The sequence below is a fragment of the Larimichthys crocea genome, chromosome XV, assembly GCF_000972845.2.
Source record: "Larimichthys crocea isolate SSNF chromosome XV, L_crocea_2.0, whole genome shotgun sequence".
Taxonomy (NCBI): domain Eukaryota; kingdom Metazoa; phylum Chordata; class Actinopteri; family Sciaenidae; genus Larimichthys; species Larimichthys crocea.
In genome coordinates, this window is record NC_040025.1 from 16,864,897 (window position 1) to 16,885,145 (window position 20,249).

Genomic DNA, 20,249 nt, shown 5'->3' on the forward strand with positions numbered 1-20,249 from the left:
AGTCATATCTTGGCCCTCAGTATAGCTGATCACAACATATGCAACAGTGATGCAAAACCCACACAAGCACAGACTTATACATCTATATGCATCTCTTGTCACAGTTGTGAATGTATAAATGCTGGTCTGTTGGCTTAGGAACGATTATTTTTTTAAACTGTTGATGGCAAATCCCATGACCTAACCAATATTAATCAAAAACTGAGGTCGTTGATATCATTAACAGTTCTCTGTGACAAGAAAGCTGTCCCAACAAATCTCCAATATCCAAAAACAAAATGAATCACCAGCTCTCATTTGGCTGTAATCATTTCCATTAATCATACTGTACGTCAATTGTTGCACAATAATATGCATTTTTTTAGCCCAAAGAAATACAATTTCCAACACAATTTGATCCATGAGATATGATATATAACATTCAGATATCAGGAGATTCACCGATATTAACGTCTGTAGGTTACCCCAAAAAAGGACAGATCCAGTCTCAGGCTTTCAGCTATTTAATAGCTGTTGTTTCCCGACACCAAACTGCTCCTGGTGATGGTTTGAAAGCAAAACTGAAAGCTTGTTATTTTGTATTTTGTTGTATTTCTTTTCAACAAAATGATACGTCTGTGAGAGACATAACAAACACAACGTGACTTCATGTTTCCAAATGGACTGGAAAACTTAAGAAAACACTTTTTTTGAGTAAGTTTACTGTATGATTTCCAAAGACGTATAGATTAATAACAAATTAACATGTTACCTCAGCATGTGTGCTGAATATAATTCTTGATGACATTAGCACTAAACTAAAATAAACACATCACTACAAACTGCACACACAGGAACATATCTGCATTCAAGTATTACTGTATGATTTAAATTTCACACATCACTCCTACTCATCGTGATAACTGAAGACATCAGTGGAGAGTCTTCCCAGTAAATAAGAAGTAGCAATGCTGTGTACACTTACATCCAGCCACCACTGTGCTACAACAATTAGAAGACTTGATCACCCCTTAGCACATTGACAGATTGCAATGGGTAACTTCCTAATGAGCCCAGTATATAATTTCATCATCTTTTTTGCATAAACAGCTAAAAATCAGCATGTGCAGTGCAGGCTTATAAGTATATGGAGGGAGACCTCTGGTGGCACATTTATGTTATTCTCATATCCACCACTGCTTATTTCTCTGCCCATTGCAAACAAGCTGCAAGACATACATGAAAATGAACATATATAGAAGAATACGTACATTCAGAATACTAATGAAATGTCTTTGCTGCAAATACCAAAAGCTTCATCCAAACTGTGCATTGCCACCAATAGTCTGTCTTGGGTTTATTTAATTATCTATTTGCCTCCATCATGGTCTTAATAAGCACTGAAATTCTCACATTAATGGATTTGCTTTCATCATATAAAACTATAGAATTCAGCTAACATATCACATATGTAAATACTCTAATGTATGTGCATGACATATTGTATTCCTGTTTCATCGGAAGGGCTTTTTGGGATCATCCTCACATGAGCCATTCAGAGTTCAGAGTAAATCAACATAACTTGCCACATGTATACATTATCAAAGCTTCATTGTACATACTGTATATTCAATATGCAGATATTATTATTATTATTATTATTATTATTATTATTATTATTATTATTATTACCAAAGGCACAGAAACAAGGGGTAGAAGGATTTTAGTGACAGTACACAATTATATATTATTAAACGCCTCAGAAAGCATGTGTTTATATGTATTTTCCTCTCTTTTTAGAATGATGCATTGCAGTTATTTAGGACCATCACAAAGTTTGCTTCCACTGACACCCACATTAATTTCTGAAGGACCAGGATTGAGATACATAACTTCTACTTGATGAAACACAGAGAGCACAGTACCTTCTTTCAAAAAGAAAAAAAAATGATATAAATATATATCTATATATACAGATAGATATCTGCTCCTTTTATTTGCTTAATTTTTATTGCAGGAAATTTCTACAAAAAGTGAATTATTCTTTGGACGTCCAAAGCACAATTTTTTACAATTATTATTTCCTATTGCGTTTCACTTGCCTAAATTCTGTATGCAATACAAAGTCTAGCATTGACGAGACACTAGCTGAGACTATCAAGATATCTCCTCAGTTATGATGGGGTATAATTGCACTACTATCATTTATATGTCTGCTTTACAATGCAATAAATGCACTAAATGTTATACTGTACCCACCTCCAATACTGAACAAACGGTCTAATGATGATGTCAACATTTCACGTGGTTTCTGACAAGTCGATAAGATAAATGGGTATTCAACAGTGTCTGATGATGATGTGTACAGGGTGCATCTTTTGTCAATAGCACATTTGAAAGAGGGGGTGAATAAAACACAACAACAACATTTAAGTAACATTACAGTGTGGTGTTTTTATTTCTCCTCAGTGATTCATAAAACCACCAACAGAGGGCAGAAGTGGCATGTCTTTACTTTCAGGTTGTACTGCGCTGTGGAATAATCAATCCAATGTAAACCAGATACATCATATAGTGATGAATGTAGTCTCTCTTTAAAACAGCTATTTAAAGGGTCAGCTCGTCCTAATTATAAAGCAAAAAGAAAGAAAACGTATTTTTGAACTTACACTTACAGCAGAATGCATTTAGTTTTAGTTTGATCTGGCTAGATTTTCTCTCATTTCTGCCACTGCAGACTTCACTGTGGACAGTGTTCATTTAAATTACTTCCTTTAAAACAGTCTTTGTTAAAACCTGCGCAACGATTATGTGGATTAACAACACCATTTCTTGCTGTAGAATTTTACAATGCTGCTAACAAATAATCTATTTTGGCTGGGAAGATACCACTATATATGTTTTTGTTGTTGTTTGTTTTTCTAATTTGGATGAACTGACCCTCTAAGTGTATCCTGCTTTTATACACCGTCTGAGTACTTATAATCTAGTGCAGTTTGGTTTAGTTTAGGCAATAGTGAGTTTCCATCTTTTTAGCTCATGTGTGCAAAGCCATGTTCATAAAAAGAAGTTTGATATGGAAGAACTTTACAGTGCCCTGACCTCAACACCAGCACCAGTACCTCGATTCAGCTCTTGTGAACGGGACCAAATCCTGAATCCAGAATCAAAAATCTTGTGGAGGCTGCATATTAATGATCATGGGATAGAATGAGATATTAAACAGAAACATGAGTATACTAGTTGGAGTGTCTACATACTTATGGTCACTTTTGAAGATGTGTTCCTTTCATCAGTATGTGTATTTTTTAAAAATGTTTTGATAAGCTACATCAATCTGTTCAAATCATTCATAACTACACCCATATGCCACTCATTGAGATTCAGCTTGTGCTCTATTTCCTACAGTGTGCCATATTATTACCACTTCTATCTGGGCATGATCATCATTTACCATCTGTCCTGTGCTTGCCGCATTTCATCTGTTGGTAGCCTAAAATCACTTCCCTCTGTGCTTTATCTAACGTGTCTTCACAGACACACTCATGGAAAAAAAAGTGTGAATTGCTGCTTTATGTGTAGAATATCACATGTGAAAGTCATGCTAGAAATCCTTGGTTACAACACCATCTGCTGATGGTTTGTGGCAGAAAAATAAGAAAGAGTCCCAGTCTAACCGTCTGAGAATCTTGTGAGAAAGATAGTGACTCAGCTTTTGTCTGTTTTCCTGAGACCGTCTGTAGACTCTCTGCCACTCTCTCATTGTGTTGATGATAATTACCAACACTGTCACCAAATATATTGAGGTGTGATGGCTTAAGCCTTAAGGTGTCAATGCTTCATCCTGCCAGTAGTCAGCTCTTCCTCCCCCAGCTTTGTCCTTCTCATCCTCTTGTATCAGCCATATTGGAAGGTGTCACTTTATGCCTGATGATTATTCACAGCCACCTGTCTCTCGCTGTCCCATCAGTGGAGCTCTGCGGTGGTTACACTGGCATTCATGTATGCATTGCGGATCATTTCAAAGGGTAGAAAGAGTTCATAGTCTGTTACTTTTCTTCTGAATTGTTTAGATTTCTCATATGCAACACTTTATTTAAGTTTTATTCACTACCATCAGTGGTGTAGCTCAAAAATTCGGTACAAATAAAGAGACTCTTGCTTTAAAATGATCTACTGTTGTACTAACAAGAAAGTGTTTATAATGCATTATTGCGTTAAGAAAGTCTGCGCAGCACATCTTTTCTCCACGTACTGAAGCTTTCACAGTGAGGTTTTAGAAAAATGTAGGGCATTATTTCTGTCTCAGTATTTATAACACTGTGAGAATATGATAAAAGTGGAAAGCCATCAAACTCTGTCACCTACACTGAGAAAGGATTAATGCATTACTATATTATAAAAGACAACCAAATACGTCTTTACTGTTTCCAACAAGTGCTCGACCCAGTTTGTTGCAACATTGGAGTAAGTGGCATATTAGAACATTAGAAACTTAACAATACAATGTAATATACATTTAAAAAATATATAACTTGTCCAGGGTGTACCCTGCTTCTTGTCCAAAGTCAGCTGGGATAGGCTTCAGCCCCACTATGACCCTGATAAGGATAAGTGGTTACAGATGATGGATGGATATTAACAAAAAGGTTCTATAATTTAACCTAATGCCGCTTCATTTGCTATGCTAACTGTAATAATATTAATTACTTAGCCATGTTACATACCAATATTTACAATTTTGGGAAATTAGTAAGCAAATAGTTCTCATTCAACAATCAACAAACAAGTTTTGTCCATCTTACTGCAGAATAAATACTCTGAACCTGAATAAGATTTTGCCAAACATAAAATTGTATTGCATTAAAAAAAATCCTCTTCTTTTCTTTGTTGATTATTAACAATATTATTTTACAACATTCACTTAAAAGATTACAATCACAAGAAATACCATGAACAAAGAGAGAAAGTGCATTGCTATTGTTGTTGTTGATGATGTAAATAAAAAGCTTACAGCAAAACAAAACATTTCTCTCTTTGCATGCAGACACCACCCTCACAATCAGAGCTGTGTATGATGACAACAAGACATAGTGGGCTGTGAAACACAGACAGATCCCAGCATGATACAGGCTGTTTGTGAACAAAGGCAAATTGCTTTGACCCACTGGGGGGAAAAAATGCAAGGCCTCTGATTGGCAACAGTAAGTAAATTAGCCAGTGCACTGCCAGACACAGGGGGAAGGTGGCTAATTGACTTTTATCTTTTAATTCCCTTTTTCCTCACAATGTGATGCTGCTTCCATACAGTAATAACTTGCAGGGTGTGAAAGTCAGTGTCTGTGTATCTCCAGGGGTTTGACCACCACAAGTATGAGGAAAGACCTCTGACTTGACCCTGTGCGCAGCCGATAGCTGGTCACCTATCAGGGGGCCTCACACCACCCCACCGCATGTCGACATGGTGGTATTATACTGAGCAACAACCACACTGACACAGGTCAGACTGTCCTTTGATCAGCAAATATTCACTAAAATGTCTTATTTGTGTATTTTAGAAGGGTTGAACCTGAAAGAAATGTTGGATTTTAGAAGAAAACCACCACCTAGTGTTGTTGTTAAATACATAATCACAGAAAAAAAAGGTTCAGTGACTAATTTGCCTAATTAGAGCAGACGATATTTACCTTCCACGTAATACCACACTGCTAAATGTGAGCTGGTGCAAAATGGAAAATAATAATCAAAAACAAGATGTTGATTTGTTTAGATAAAATTGACTTGGCTGTCTAAGTGCATGTGAAATTAAACTAATTGGTCCACTGTGGATTGATTTATCAGTCCTTTGTCCCAACTCAATGGTATGCTATTGATCCAGCCAGTTTATGTCAATCTAATCAATCAATTTGCAACAGAACCCACAGGTGACAAAACAGACATCTGCAGTGACTGTCTGCTCTATTTCATAAACCCTGAAATGTCATGTTAAAACAGTTTCACATTAAATCAGAATGACAACTTGTACAAAATAATGGATTTGTTTAGTTTGAAAAACATAAATGAGTGTATAACTGTGAAACTCCTCTTACAATGAAATGTTATACTGTATTCTGAACAAAATCTCCAAAGAAATCCCTGCTTATAACGCAGCTGTTCTATCCTTGACAAAATAACTTGTTTTTGCTCTCTGAGAACATCTCTGAGTGCAGTGAGGGGATGTTAGAAAGCCTGTGGAATGGTGAGCTCCTATTGGCTGCTGCTCCCCTCTATAAAAAGCCGCAGTGGCAAATTCAATCAGATCAACTGCGAGCATCCTCCAAGAAGCACACACCGGGACTCTCCATCAGACTGGGACGATTTCTGGGCTGTTCTGTTGCTTGCATCTTATTCTTTTCTCTCTCTTTTCTTTTTCTTTTTCTTTTTTTTACATTTTCTGCAAAAAACAAACAAAAGAAAAAAAATATTGGACCATCATTAACATCATGAAGGAAAGGAGAAATACACAGCCGCTGGTGGTGAGATGTAAACTGGTTCTTGTGGGAGACGTTCAATGCGGAAAAACGGCGATGTTGCAAGTCCTGGCGAAGGACTGTTATCCAGAGGTATGTATCCAATGTTTGTGGAAAAATTAACCACAAATGTATGCTCATAAAAATGTCCTGTTGATTCGTTGATAACCAGAGTGTTTAGTTTTCTTTAAATGTTTCTAAATGTGACAGGGGGAAAAAAAATCGGTGCGTCTTTTGCAGTCAGTTTTCATGCGCATTTTCATACATTTTGGTCCTATCGGTACGCACTCACCGTAACACTTTTAAATGCATTAGCTTTTTATAGCATTATTATCAATTGAAGTGTAGACTATTACCTACAGATTTATGACTGCTTCGTGTTTTATTGGCCTGTGCAGAATCTCCCCTGCAGCTGCAGTGATACATGTGATTCATTGATCCGAAATTCCCTCAAATTGAGGAACTTTTTTTTTTTTTTTTTTTATCTGGCACATTATTCGATTGAGTGCTTGTTTTCGTGTTGCACTAATTAGCTGGATAAATCCCATTACCTGTAGCTGACTGACTGACACCTCCCCACTAATGGCACCATGTTGCTAATTGCTCCCCAGACCTACGTGCCCACGGTATTTGAAAACTACACAGCCTGTCTGGAGTTGGAGGAACAGCGAGTGGAGCTCAGTCTGTGGGACACTTCAGGTAACTGATCACCTTTTCTCTGTCTGTCTGGCCCATCATGGCCTGCCTTTCTGCCTGCCTGCAGCACTGAAGGAGAATGGGATAATAGGCAATGCGCTGTGAATGTAATGTGTCTGTCTCAGCTGAAAGGAGAGCTGCACCTTTGATTTTCCTCATAGATATTCCTCTTTTTGAGAATTGTCATGACTATGTCCATCTTGGAATAACAAAAAAAAAAACCATCAAAGGTTCAGGGGCAGTCCTCATATACTTTGTTTAGCTGACACAAAATGTGCACTTGTTAAACTGCAGCCATCTTTCAAATGTCTAAGTTGCAGCTGATTATATTTCCTCACATTTTTGCATGTGGCAGGATAAAGGATTGACAGATCTGCAAGTAGGTTTCTCTGGAAACTATGCAGAAAGACAGAGATTATTCTGCTTCACTTGTTTTTACTGCTGACTTTGAGCATCATATGTTCATTTACACTAAGCGTGAAAAACAGGGTCAATGTGTCAGTATGGTTCTTCCCAGGGATCTGCTGTTTAGAGAGTGCTGACCTGGATACCAAGAACATGGGTTTGCAGCACCTGTTTGATTCCCCTCATGCTACTACGCAATGGTTCCTCTCTGCAGCCCATATCCATACTTGTGCTGGATGTATCTACAGTCACACTAGGTCACCATGGCTGAGCAAGTTGGCTCGTTTGTCGCGTGTCTTTGTGCATAGGCTCATCTGTGTACAACAAATCCTTTATGTAACAGACCCACTTGTATGAGATGATGCAGTATTTACTGTGTTTTAGCATCCCTCCACCCCCTCCATGATCCAGCAACAGCAACAGGAAAAAAGTGAGTGTAATTCCCTCCCCAGACCAAATCCTGGTTTTTAATCCCAGACTGTGGACCTTTGGTCTGGCCAGCAGGAGTGGGCCTGGTGCCGGAGGATGACGGGCACACACAGAGACATCCTGTTGAGCAGGAAGGTTTTCTGGAGCAGACAGACAGGAGGCAGCTCAGAAACTCTGGTGACCTGCATTCGCCTCCATATGCTGCTCCGGGTCACCCACACGAACAGCATGATGCAGGGGATTAAGACTCTGAATAGGACCACAGGGCCATCCCTTCTGACTGACCCTGAGTATGAGATGCTTTCTTTCTTTCTTTCTTTCTTTCTTTCTTTCTTTCTTTCTTTCTTTCTTTCTTTCTTTCTTTCTTTCTTTCTTTCTGTAGTTCTTCTTCCTCATTATCCATTCATAATCCAAAATTGAACAATTATACATGCCTTTGAAAATTAACAGATTAAATTGGCCACAAAAGGTGTCACAGGTAGATATTCATGAAGATGTGAATATTTCTATTAGCTTTAGTTTCAATTTAAAGACTTCAATGAATGTTCTCTCTCTTGATCTTGATCTGAGAGCAGGACTTTCATCACTCTCTCCTTCCTATTATTTGTTATGGATGACTCTCATGTATCTTGTGTCAGACTCCTGGTTGATGGACGACAGGCACATGGGCTATTTGTTGGTCACACCGTGCAGTTTCTTCTTCTTACTGTAATTTGCTCTAATTGCGTGGAGTTGTGCTGCTGTGGCCCCACCACACTAAGAGGGTCTCCTCATTATCCTGACTCCCCTTCATTGATTCGACTGACCTCATCACCGACTCAACATGGCAGGCAGCTTCTTCTCCCAGCCCGCCATAGATTTACAGACCAAAATCAATCCACCGATTTTAATCAGCCTGGTCCGATCGGACATGTGGGGGGACACCGTCCAGTGGTTGTAACTCATGTATAGTGAATAATGAATCTCGTTATGGTGTTGGTGAGTAATTTATTTCAGGTTGAATGGTCTTGCTGATAAAGCCTTTGAGTTTTAGAGGATACTGTATATATCATCATTTCTTATATGATTAATGAATGAGATTGATTTGTAATGAACCCAATATCCATTTAGGCTGATGAAACAATCTGTATAATTGTAAAAGAGAGGCATCGTTAATAGACAATAATCATTTTAATAGCTACGTATCAGTCACTTCTAATGAGCATTCAGCTTTTAGTCATTTCTAGGGTTCAGTTTACTTTTAAATTCGTCAGTCGATTCATTTTTGATTGCTCAGTTAATTACTTGATGTCCACGAATAGGGAGAAGTTGATGCAGTTTAATTGATTTGTTGGACCAAAAGTCTACAATTCAGTGCCACATATTCAATTTGCAATTATAATAAACTGAGAAAAGAAAGAAGTCCTCACATTTTTGAATGACTTAACCAATCAATTAGATGGTTTTCCATTAATAAATAATTTAAGTACTAGTGTAGTTTTGAATTAGATTAAAGAATAAGGCATTAAAGTGGATTATTTTCTAATTATCTAACTAATTCGGTTTTAACATTTACCTTTTAACCGTTCTGACAATTGCAGATTTTTACCTCTGAGACTCTGACTATCACTTTGTGAAAGATTAGTAGCAGCTATACCTTCGTTTCAATGCATATCAATGCTTTGGTTTGATTTTTTCAATGAATCTGTTGTTTGCTGACTCAACTTCAAAACACAGGTTGTGATCAGCTTTGACAGGTTCACGTTTCACAAAGTAAAGCTTGTTAACAGCTCAGACACAGTGATGCTCAGGAACAAAGAATCGTCCTTTCTTCCCCTGCAGGGGGCTTCAGCTGTGATTCTGACTGGCTCTGGCGTGTGAAACCAGGGAACAACTGTCTGACGCAATGTAGTGTGTTTTTGGGCCTTGCTGTGAAGTCCATAGTTATCAGCTGCAGCAGCAGCAGCAGTACAAATCCCAGAGGCTGAATGTGGGTGGAGGGGCAGGGCTACTCTCAACCCCAAATCTGTGAGTCATCCCATCACCGGATCATTAATCTGTCTGACCCCTACATTCTCACTGTAAGAAAGAGTGTGCTAATGATGAAGACAGACTCTGACACTTAGTTGATTTAGCACAGAAAAAAAGCAGACCCTCCCCTCCCCCACCTGTACACTCTAACACAAGCCCCGTCGTCTCGGCCTGCTTCTGCTCTGGCCCAATTTCCACCTCAACACTTAGCTCTGGGCACCGCACCATCAAGACGGATGGAGTAAAGCTCAGCCGCAGGAATTTGGTTATGCTCTTTTCTTTTCCTTCCATTCCCCAGTTAGTCAGCCTCGCTCTCCATGTTTCATGCCTCAGAAACTCTCCATCTGTTGTAGAGGCATGCTCTTGAGAGAAAGGAAGAAAGGGAACATTTGGAGCATGCTTAGGCTCTGCATGTGTATTGATATGTCTATCTAAGCCATTCTTCGGGATGTTGCAATGTAGAGAAGGAGGGAAGAGAGAGAGAAAGAGTCAGAGACTGGTACTCTGTGATATCAGACTGCAGGGGGTGAAGGATTAATGGCATAGGAGGGCTCTTTGTGATCTGCCTCAGTGGGCGACACTCCTGCTTTCCCTCCTCTCTTCCTCCTGGCTTTTTCTTGCCACAATAGAAACAGCTATTTCTTCCAGGATTAGAAACTGGGTCCTGGAGTGTCGGGAGAGTGCTGCCAAGGCTGCTCCTGTACCCAAACAGAACGCCGTGGAGCTTCAAATACTAATATTTACACATTCATATATTTTTTTATTTATTCCCTTTGAAGATAGCATGAATATGCCTTGTGCATTGTTTGTCCAAAATGAAGGGTAAATCGATTGAAGAAAAAAAAAACCCTAGATGTCCCCTCCATCTCCCTTCCCCCTTGGCAGGGTAACTCATTTGTCAGCTTTAATTGCAAAGGCTCTTGGACCCCCCTGTGCAGCTTTCCATTGATTGCTGCATTTAGATAAGGGGCCATTTAATGCAGAATCACACCCAGTTTCCCGGGTGTGTGATAACCCCTTGTGGGAGATTTAGAAGATTTATAGAGCACCCTACCTCTGACTCTCCTATGAGATACCTCAGAGTTGGCTTAAACACAAACACACACACACACTCATACACTCATCACCCTAGTGGTGCTAATTGTTCTAATCTTAATGCGTGTCAATTTTCACAGTCAGCAAACGCAAAGTTGTCTCACAAATAAGCGTGGCTTTTCTACACCAACCCTAGGTGTGAATGGTCTTAGGCTAATAATGTAATTTACATTTTTAAGGTGGCGAAGGCTGTCCTCTTTGTAAAAAAAAACAAACATTTACTTTAATCAGAATGTTTCAGTTCATTTAAAATTAGAACAAAGTATGCAAAGGCATTGAAACAGTTATTATACAACAAGCATGTCCCTTTGTTCCTTTGCAGAAATGTTTACTTTCTTCAGGACATTGAGCCCTGAGGAATTTCATCGCAGCTTGTCATTATTCCAGTCACAGCGCCCGGCAGCTGGCAAATTCAGTTTTACCCTTTGATAATGTGGAAAATCATTAAGTATTCATGAAACTGATCTATATGCACACACCCATGTTGTGTGTGCTTTTTCATATGTTTTCTTCTCATGCATTGTTTTCAATGCCTTAAATCAATTAGAGTGGTTGTGTAATATCTAAATGAGTGATTACACAGACCGCTTTTGTTATCTGTAGCTATAAGAGGAACACAGAATCCCTTTTGGGATTCACACAGAGCCTAAAGTAAACACGGTAATCCCATTGAGCTGCTCCTCTTCTGTTTCATCTGATACACAGATTGGGTTCGCCCCTGGCTGCTGCCAAATTTAAATAGTGAGTCTGTGTGTCATTAGGTGTGGTGTGCTGTGAATGTGTGTGTGTGTGATATGGATGTATTTCTGTGGTTCCCAATTCTGTTGCAGAGCAGAGGAATGTCCCCAACAGTGGGTGGGTGGGCAGTTTGCAGTGTAAAATGATTGATTGGCAGTTAAGGCGAGCCTTTATGGAGAGGTGGGAGGAATGCCTGATGTAGATGGTGGATTCCAAGGCTGTTGCTGTGGTAACAGAGGGACTGGAGGTATTGCGCGCCGAGCAGAGGATTTTTTTTGGGGGGGTGGGTGGTTTACTTAAGGATTCTGAGCATGAGTGGGAGCGTCTGCCTGCCCCGAGCCCCACCGTTCCACTTGCGTAATCTACTGCAAGAGAAGATCAATGAGGATTTAGTGCTCGATTGTCATCTTCTCTCCTCTGAAATGGCAGCAGAGGATATAGAAGCAGGGAAAAGAGCAGTTTCAGGGACAGCAAAGTGAAGCTCAGCAGGAGAAGTGATGCCGATTGCACATAATCCTCACAGCTGTATTCTCTCACTCTGCTTCTGCCACTCTGCCACTTGATCACCCTTTTTTGCTCTGACTAACTGCCTGTTGTCACAGCAATCGATTCCTGAAACAGTCTCCACTTAAAATGAATGAAAGATTAACTCAAATCGTGAAGTCTGAAACATTTTACAATGCAAATATAGCATAGACCCTCATAAATTTGATATAAATGTGAAATGAAAAATGATGCCTTGTAATGTAGCAGACGAGTATGTTCAGTCCCCTGCAGGTTTGAAAAATACACACAGAGTAACTTTGAGAGTACAAAGTATTGCAAGTAGTAGCATGTGTGTTACCATTTCACTATGAAGATGTGGAAAACATTGAGGACCTTTGCCAGTATTTCAAAATAGTGGTTTCTGTAAAATTCCTCTGAAACCTTTCTCGAACAAATCAGCAATATTCAGCACTGCAGTCATTCTGTTTTGAGTTCCTGTGGTAGGAAGGGGCTGCACTGAAGTCACTGATGGTACATGGAACTACTTGAAATCTGAGATGTGTTTTCAAAGTTTGTCTTTCATCCACATTAATAAGTCTCTCTTTTCTGCCCTTTAAGGTTCTCCGTACTACGATAATGTGAGGCCTCTGTGCTATAGTGACTCAGATGCAGTTTTGCTGTGTTTTGACATCAGCCGCCCAGATACTGTGGACAGCAGTCTGAAGAAGGTATTGACATTAGTGCTTCAATTTACAGTCATGAATCTCTTTTATCCCACATTGTTACGTACTTCAAATATAGCTTGTTTTCTTCATAGTGTAGGCTACTGTAGTTATTATTTATTGTACTGATTGTCCTTTTGTGTCCACAGTGGAAAACTGAGATCCTGGACTTCTGTCCGAGTACGCGTATCCTGCTCATTGGTTGCAAGACCGACCTGCGCACAGATGTCTGCACGCTCATGGAGTTGTCCAATCAGAAACAGACACCCATTGCCTATGAGCAGGTGAGACAAAAAAAGGAACATACAGTTAGTCAGGGATATAGTTAATGTGAATTCAAAACATAAAAATACGACATATCAATTTTGCTGCTTTACTTGCTGTTATGGCTCAACGGTATGAAATAAGCAGACCTTCTTTTGATGATTTCATAATATCTGTTTAGGCTTTGGACGTTACACCTTGCATGTCAGTACACTTCTACTGGAGCTGTTATTTTCAGTATTTCAGAAACCATTTTGGGAATTTGGCTCAATAATTGGTTGAAAAACTTGTTGATAATGAAGTTGCATTATGATGAGTCTCCTATTGTCACCCAGAAGAGACAATGATGCCATGCAAGCACATTTTTAATTTCACAGCCATTTTATGAGCTTGCAGGGGCCTCTCTTCATGAACTTCACACTACATGGTGACCCTGGTGCAAATAGAAAACAATAAAAATTTATTAAAGGATGTTATGAACAGCACCCTTCATCACTCCATTTATTGCAGGGTTCTGCTATGGCTAAGCAGCTGGGTGCAGAGGCTTACCTGGAGTGCTCAGCATTCACCTCGGAGAAAAGCATCCACAGCGTGTTCCGCACAGCAGCGATGGCCTGCATTAACAAGCTGCAGCCTCTCCCAAAGACCAGCCCCACCCGCCGCCTCTCCAAAAGACTTCTCCACCTGCCCAGCAAGTCAGATTTGCTCTCCTCCACCTTCAAGAAGGAGAAGGCCAAGAGCTGCTCGGTCATGTGAGTGGAGACCTCTTGGGTTACAGTCATCACATGCAACCCCCAAGCCCCTGCCTCTTTGGTCTCGGGGAAGGGGGGGTGGGCACGATGGTTTTATCAGGGCTCCCTGCTGAATCCTTCCCTCACCCCCCCAGAAACCAAACACCCCTCAGAAGAGGTGGACACCTCGCTGTCCACTTGCTCCTGAACCTTTTAGCGCACATCCATCTTTTTCCACAACTGTTTTATCTTGCTTTCGAGGAAACAATATCAGTCAAGGTTTGATCATCGAGCTATCATTTTTTCACCTGTAAACAGTATGCAACTACAATGGTTTTACATCTGTCTGATTTTACTATCTCTAGGCACATGTTGATTTTGTCCAAATTGGAAATGTGCAACGTGTGACGTTTAATCTTGTGATGTAAATGGCTCTCAGACACTTCAATGGATATTTTTCTAAGTACAAAAATATATCTAGCATGAAACTGTCAGGAATTAGCAAAATCCTGTACATCCCTCTTAGTAAGGTGTGTGAGGTGTGAAATAGCTTGTCACTGGTGTCCCCATTTAGGCCTGTTAAAGCACAGAGATGTCTAGGGAAGGAGTAGTGGGACAAACCACAGTGAGAGCTATTACAAAGAGAGCTGTTCTCATTGTCTCAGTGGTGATGAGAGCAGGGACAAGAGCTGTGAGTGCAGGCTGCTGTGCAGACAGCAGTCTAGACTATTTCAACCTTCACAGGTTGTTGATGCATGGTTGTGTAGCTCTGGACAGCGCTGCTCCACAGGCTTTCAGTGGACCAAGTGGAGGAGGCTGAAGAGGCTCTGTGTGTACAAAACGAAATGAGGACACACAAAAATAAAGGGAAGTGTAGCCGGGCTCCAGGTGTCTATGCTGTCACAGCTGGAGTCTGTTTTAAAATACTATTTTGGTGATGGGACACATTTTAATAGAAGCGCAAAGATACGTTTGTTGTAACCAGGAGCATAAACACAAACAGTTCTATGCCGAGCTGTCAAGCGTTATTTATGAAGCTGTGGCTGGTTATTAATGCCAGTCAAGGTGTTGTGAGGCATATTTAAAAAGCATAGGATAACGCCTACCTAAGTCAGGCTGACTGTTGTTGGAAAAATCTGGTTTGTATTTTCAAATATTCTTCGGAAAAAGATTTGTAGCATTGTATTGTTGAGAGTTTTTCAGCAATTCTCAAATGGTATGCAGTTTTGAAAAATGCCTTTCATATCATATACCCAGAAGTCATTGAGAGTTTTTGACTACTGTAATATGCCTATGGATTTTTCTCATTTGTAACAATCCAATGTAGCACTCCCAACCTGACTCTACTCTTCCAAGATGACTCAAGTCTTTGTGTTGTACACTCTTGTTAATCTGTTGACATCCAATAAGCAGCACTTACTGTAGGTTACAATGACTACGGAGCAAAAATTGGACCCTTTTCTGAGCTTAAATCTTTGGCTTCATGGTTATGTGTGTGTGCAGCATTGATCTCTGTGCTTCTAACCATAAAGCAATAATGATTTAAGTGCTTGTGATACAAGGTAACCTGTGTGGCAATAAAGATGCAGCTTTGTGATAACTGTCATGCTATAGCGCTCCATGGACATCCATGTTATAGACTGAAACCATCTCTGCTGTACAAAGAGGCTGCTGATCTGTGTTTGCCCCTCCTCCATGTAAGTAGCCACTGGTATATAAAATAAGCGATGGCGGTGTCGTGCTATGAAATAGATCAGAGTATGTGAATAAGAGGGAACAACGCTCTTTGAGTTGGAGATGCTAGACTTTGCTGTCAATTTTATAAAATCAAAAAAGTAGTGAAGCAGTAGGATCTAAATAAGATGCTTGGGTGAGCTTGCAGTGCATCATGTACTTGTGAAATTGGAAATCTACTCGGAAACCTTCAAAAGTCTAACAATCATCTTGTAAAAAGGGCTAGTGTGTGGATAAAAGATAACAATGTGGGACTAAGGAGAACAAGTAATCAAAATGCACAGGCTGGCCCTGTCCAAAGAAAGCTATTTTTCCATTATTTGTTTTTATGCTTAATATGTATTTTGCTTTTTGTTTTTTTTGTTTGTTTGTTTTTTGGTATTTAAAAGCATGATGTGAGTCTCGGTGTTGTTTGAAAATATCTCTCTGAGATGGTTGTAGCGTTTTAAAGGAGCTGTGGACTGTCCCTTGTAGTCAGAGGAACTTAAAGTGGTGATTTGCACAAAGGCTTTCAGTTCATGGTCACACACCAAATTCCTCAGCATTGCCTAGCAACAATTCAGCGTAGGAAAGAGAGAGACTGGCTCTTGGGTTGGTTGTGTGGACAGAGAGGGTTGGCTCACGAGTAGATGCCCACATCCATTATTACAGCGTCAGTTATACATTTATTGCCAGGCTTGTTCAGAAAAACATTTCTTGATATTTTTCTTTGAGTTAGGGAGCTGATGCCAGGCCTTCTGAAGATTAGATTAGACAGGCGGCTCACGAACCATGTCAGTTAATATGCAGCCTTTGTGTTGTAGTCAGTGTGTGGTACAATGGTGCAGTCAAACTCCTAAGCATGTCCTATTGAAGTTGTATGATTGTACATACAGTCTCTTGTTTTATAATCATTGTAAGACATCTTAAAGGATGTCACATAAAAATATTGTTGTTGATGTGAATATTTATTTGGTAGCTATTTGTCTCTCTTTTTTTTTTCTTTTTTTTTTTTGATTGACTTGTACATTTGTTTAAAATCTATTTTGGAAATTGAACTTTATTTCTTTTTTCCTTTTTTGTTTATTTTGCTGTCTTAAATAAAGCTTGCCCTGTCTGGCATCCTTAAATTGTTGTCTTTTGTCATTTACAACTTATTTATATATATACACACACTCAGTTTCATAGTACTGTCATAAAATACAGTATTTACTCCCAATAAAACTGCTGGTGGTGAGATAAATGTTTGATATTTGTACATATCAAACATAAAATATATCACATGTTTTATACATTTTTTAAGTACACCTACATAAATTCAGAGACATTTAGCATTTAGCTATTGAGATGCCTTTTGATCCATAGTACTGACGGATTAGTTCTCTTTTTACACATTACAATATACTGATTTTGATTTATACTTTCATCAGACAGTCATGTGGGCTTGATCAAAAAGATCTGCACCTAAAATGTGAAAATGATGCCAATCTACTTTAAACTTTCCTATCATTTTTCTGATAACATACTTCTGAAAGGGTTATCATTAAAGTGAACAGATGTCTCCAGTAGTGTATCACTTCAATCATCTCTGTAGGAAGTGAGTTGCTTATCTTTTCCACTCTTATCAGTGCTAATAATTCCTTTAGCAGGGCTCCGTGTCACTGCATGCATGCAGAGAATGTCTCATTAAGGATAGAGCAGATTTAAATCACAATGGATGGGGGATTACTGTCATTTTCTATTACTTCAACCCTGAACTAAGATCATAGACACTGATGATCAGGGAGTTATTATCACAGACTAAGAAAAGAAAAAAGTTTCAGTCTCATTAAGTCAGATGTATAATTTGCAAATGATTAACAGCATGTTGAGTATAATAAGGATGATAGACATGAAAGTTCTGATATCCACCACAAAGTAAATAACCTGCTCTGCTCAATTTGACAATAAAACTAATCATGTTTTAATTATGTATCATGTGATTTTGAAGGTAATGAAAAACACATTTAAGTAATTTACCAAGATAGATAGATAGATAGATAGATAGATAGATAGATAGATAGATATTTTTCACACCTTCCCTGTCTCTTCTGAAGATGCACAAGGCCGGTGCTCTCATCTGTCTTCAAACACGCCACATCTGGTCGCCGCCAGCTGCAGAGGTGTCTAAAACTGGCCTGACGCCACAGAAGTGTCAACAGGCCAACCAGCCCATGTGCCCTCACATTGCCTCTTCTTACAATGCTACAGACACTAAGTAGTGCTAATAAGCTTGAGTGAGCACTGAGTAATGTCTGCAAGGTAGAGTCGGTTGAACAATATTGAACCCCATCATAATGAAGCATCGAGGAACCATGGAAGTCTGTGAAAGTGAACATGTTAGCATATATATAGGGGGCATTTCAATATATTTTATTCCATCCTAAGGGCATATTAAAAAAATGTGTAAGCATATTACATTGTCAACAAACAGTTGCTTATTTACACATCCAGCAAATATTGAGCAACGTTAGATTTAATTATGTGGTTGTCTTTGTATCTACCCGATGAATTTAAGTTAAATATTCACTCTCCTTTTGGCTTTAGTTTGTTCTCCACCAACTCCTGGGTGAAAAATCAGGCTCTTTAAATGCTAAACACTCCAGGTAATGTACAGTTGTTTTTTTTTAATGCGGGCTATAAAAACAAAGTAATGATGACTTCTCGTCAGATATTCTGGGAGATGTTGTGCATTGACATGATGCCACATTGACATAAATGTTTTGCTCAGGATATAAGACAAAGAAAAGTAAAATGAAAATTCTAAAGATTTCATGTTTTCTGCGAAATGCACAGAAACACAAAGAAACTGGTGTGAGGAAGTTTAATGTGTAACATGAAAACACTTGCTGCTTTTTGCTTTAAAAAAAAACACTCTGTTGCTAAAAAACAAAATGATTCATGGGATGTCAGTGGGGTGGATGCTGGAGCACCTGAGGTAGAGTCTGACATTGTACACATGCAGGCACACACACCGGGTGTGAGGACATGTAAATGGGCCACATACGCTGCTAGTCGTAGTAAATTAGGCCAACATCTGGACAGGCACAGAGAGTTCAATTGCCCACTCAGCTGTGGCTTGTACCTTGAGGGCTCGGTTAAGGAGAAGTGGCATCATGGCACAGTCCAGTGAGCTTTCAGGACCCTGCCTTTTTGTTAAGACTTTACCACATACAGCCACCTTTGAAAAGTTCTTTGTCTCCAACACAAATAGTTGGTCACTTTGACTAAACATTAGTGTGTTGCTGTGGACAAAAGCTGGAGAGGAGCCATTTTACCCACACAAAGCCAAATTAACTGGCTGTAAAACACAGTGGATTCATTTGGATTCACAAACATGTCAAACTAATCAGAACATCGGTCCACATTACAAAATTCAATTCATAAGAGTGCTAACATCATTATTGCCCTGTTGACATTTAAATCAATTAATTAAAAATCTAGATTGATGATGGAAGATGCTCCAATGGGCATTCTTTTCAATGTAGTTACAGTGATTATATTCTAGTTCAAAGGTATGTGCAGCCAAGAAATACAATTTAAAAAATAACTGGACTGAGGACTCAGGACAATGAGTCAGTGTTTGGGCTGGACCAAGACAGTTTCTCTGGACGTTGGTGTACAAAGGGTGATGTGAGGGTAGTTGCGCAGCACTGAGTGGACAGCCCTCAGTGCTGTTGTGTAATATTAACATCATGTGCTGGGTCCTCAGATAACTCTCTGCAAGGACACAACAACGCAGCAGCACAGAAGAAACCTGTCACTTTATGTTTCCTGTGTGTGTGCAGGCAGATTCAGATCTGCCGTATTGTCATCTCGAGAAAACAAAACAAAATGTGCCCGTGAACGTTACAGCAAAAATTGTGTGTATCCATCTACGTGCATCTGTGCAGATATGTGCTAATCTTTGATTACTGATGAGGTGTGATGATGTGTCGAATCCTGCAGTGTGTGCTCTCTCTCTCTCTCTCTCTCTCTCTCTCTCCCTTTCTGTCTCTCTCACACGCAGACACCAGATTCTCTGCCTCTGCCGCAGTGCAGGGCAGGGCCAGAATATCCAAACCCATCAATTCCCAATTCAGCCAGTTTTGTTCTCAAAAAGGGGGGTAGCATAATAGGATTAAACAGGACATGATCACAACATAGCTGTTGTTCCTTTTATCCTCACAATCTCTATGCAAGCTCCTGCAAGGGCTGGCAGTAAAATCTTTAAATGATGTTCATTTTAGATGCACAATATGAGATTTTAGGAACAAGTGTTTATGGTGATGTTGTTTTTACTGTAGGCTATATGATTATTTTACCTGTTTGTGACTTTAATAAAATCCTCACCCTACAAATACATCCTTTGTTTTGTCATTTTATTCACACAGCAGTAGCAGCTGTCCACCTGATTAGATCTACCCCCTGTATCTTCAGTTTCAGTGGGGACT

At 39.4% G+C, this 20,249-nt stretch overlaps 1 protein-coding gene across 1 annotated transcript; it reads left to right on the forward strand.

Moving 5' to 3' along the window:
- The first annotated feature begins 6,292 nt into the window (after positions 1-6,292).
- Positions 6,293-16,760, forward strand: rnd1b (Rho family GTPase 1b). The gene is made up of 5 exons (XM_010748224.3): positions 6,293-6,581; positions 7,100-7,187; positions 12,966-13,075; positions 13,219-13,353; positions 13,844-16,760. The coding sequence occupies exons 1-5, from the start codon at positions 6,462-6,464 to the stop codon at positions 14,087-14,089; spliced, it is 699 nt and encodes a 232-aa protein (XP_010746526.1). The 5' UTR covers positions 6,293-6,461; the 3' UTR covers positions 14,090-16,760.
- Positions 16,761-20,249: the final 3,489 nt, after the last annotated feature.

Coding starts and splice junctions, on each gene's coding strand:
- rnd1b (XM_010748224.3), top strand. CDS start 6,462: ATGAAGGAAAGGAGAAATACACAGCCGCTGGTGGTGAGATGTAAACTG. Junction 6,582..7,099: donor CGAAGGACTGTTATCCAGAG/GTATGTATCCAA, acceptor ATTGCTCCCCAG/ACCTACGTGCCCACGGTATT. Junction 7,188..12,965: donor CAGTCTGTGGGACACTTCAG/GTAACTGATCAC, acceptor CTGCCCTTTAAG/GTTCTCCGTACTACGATAAT.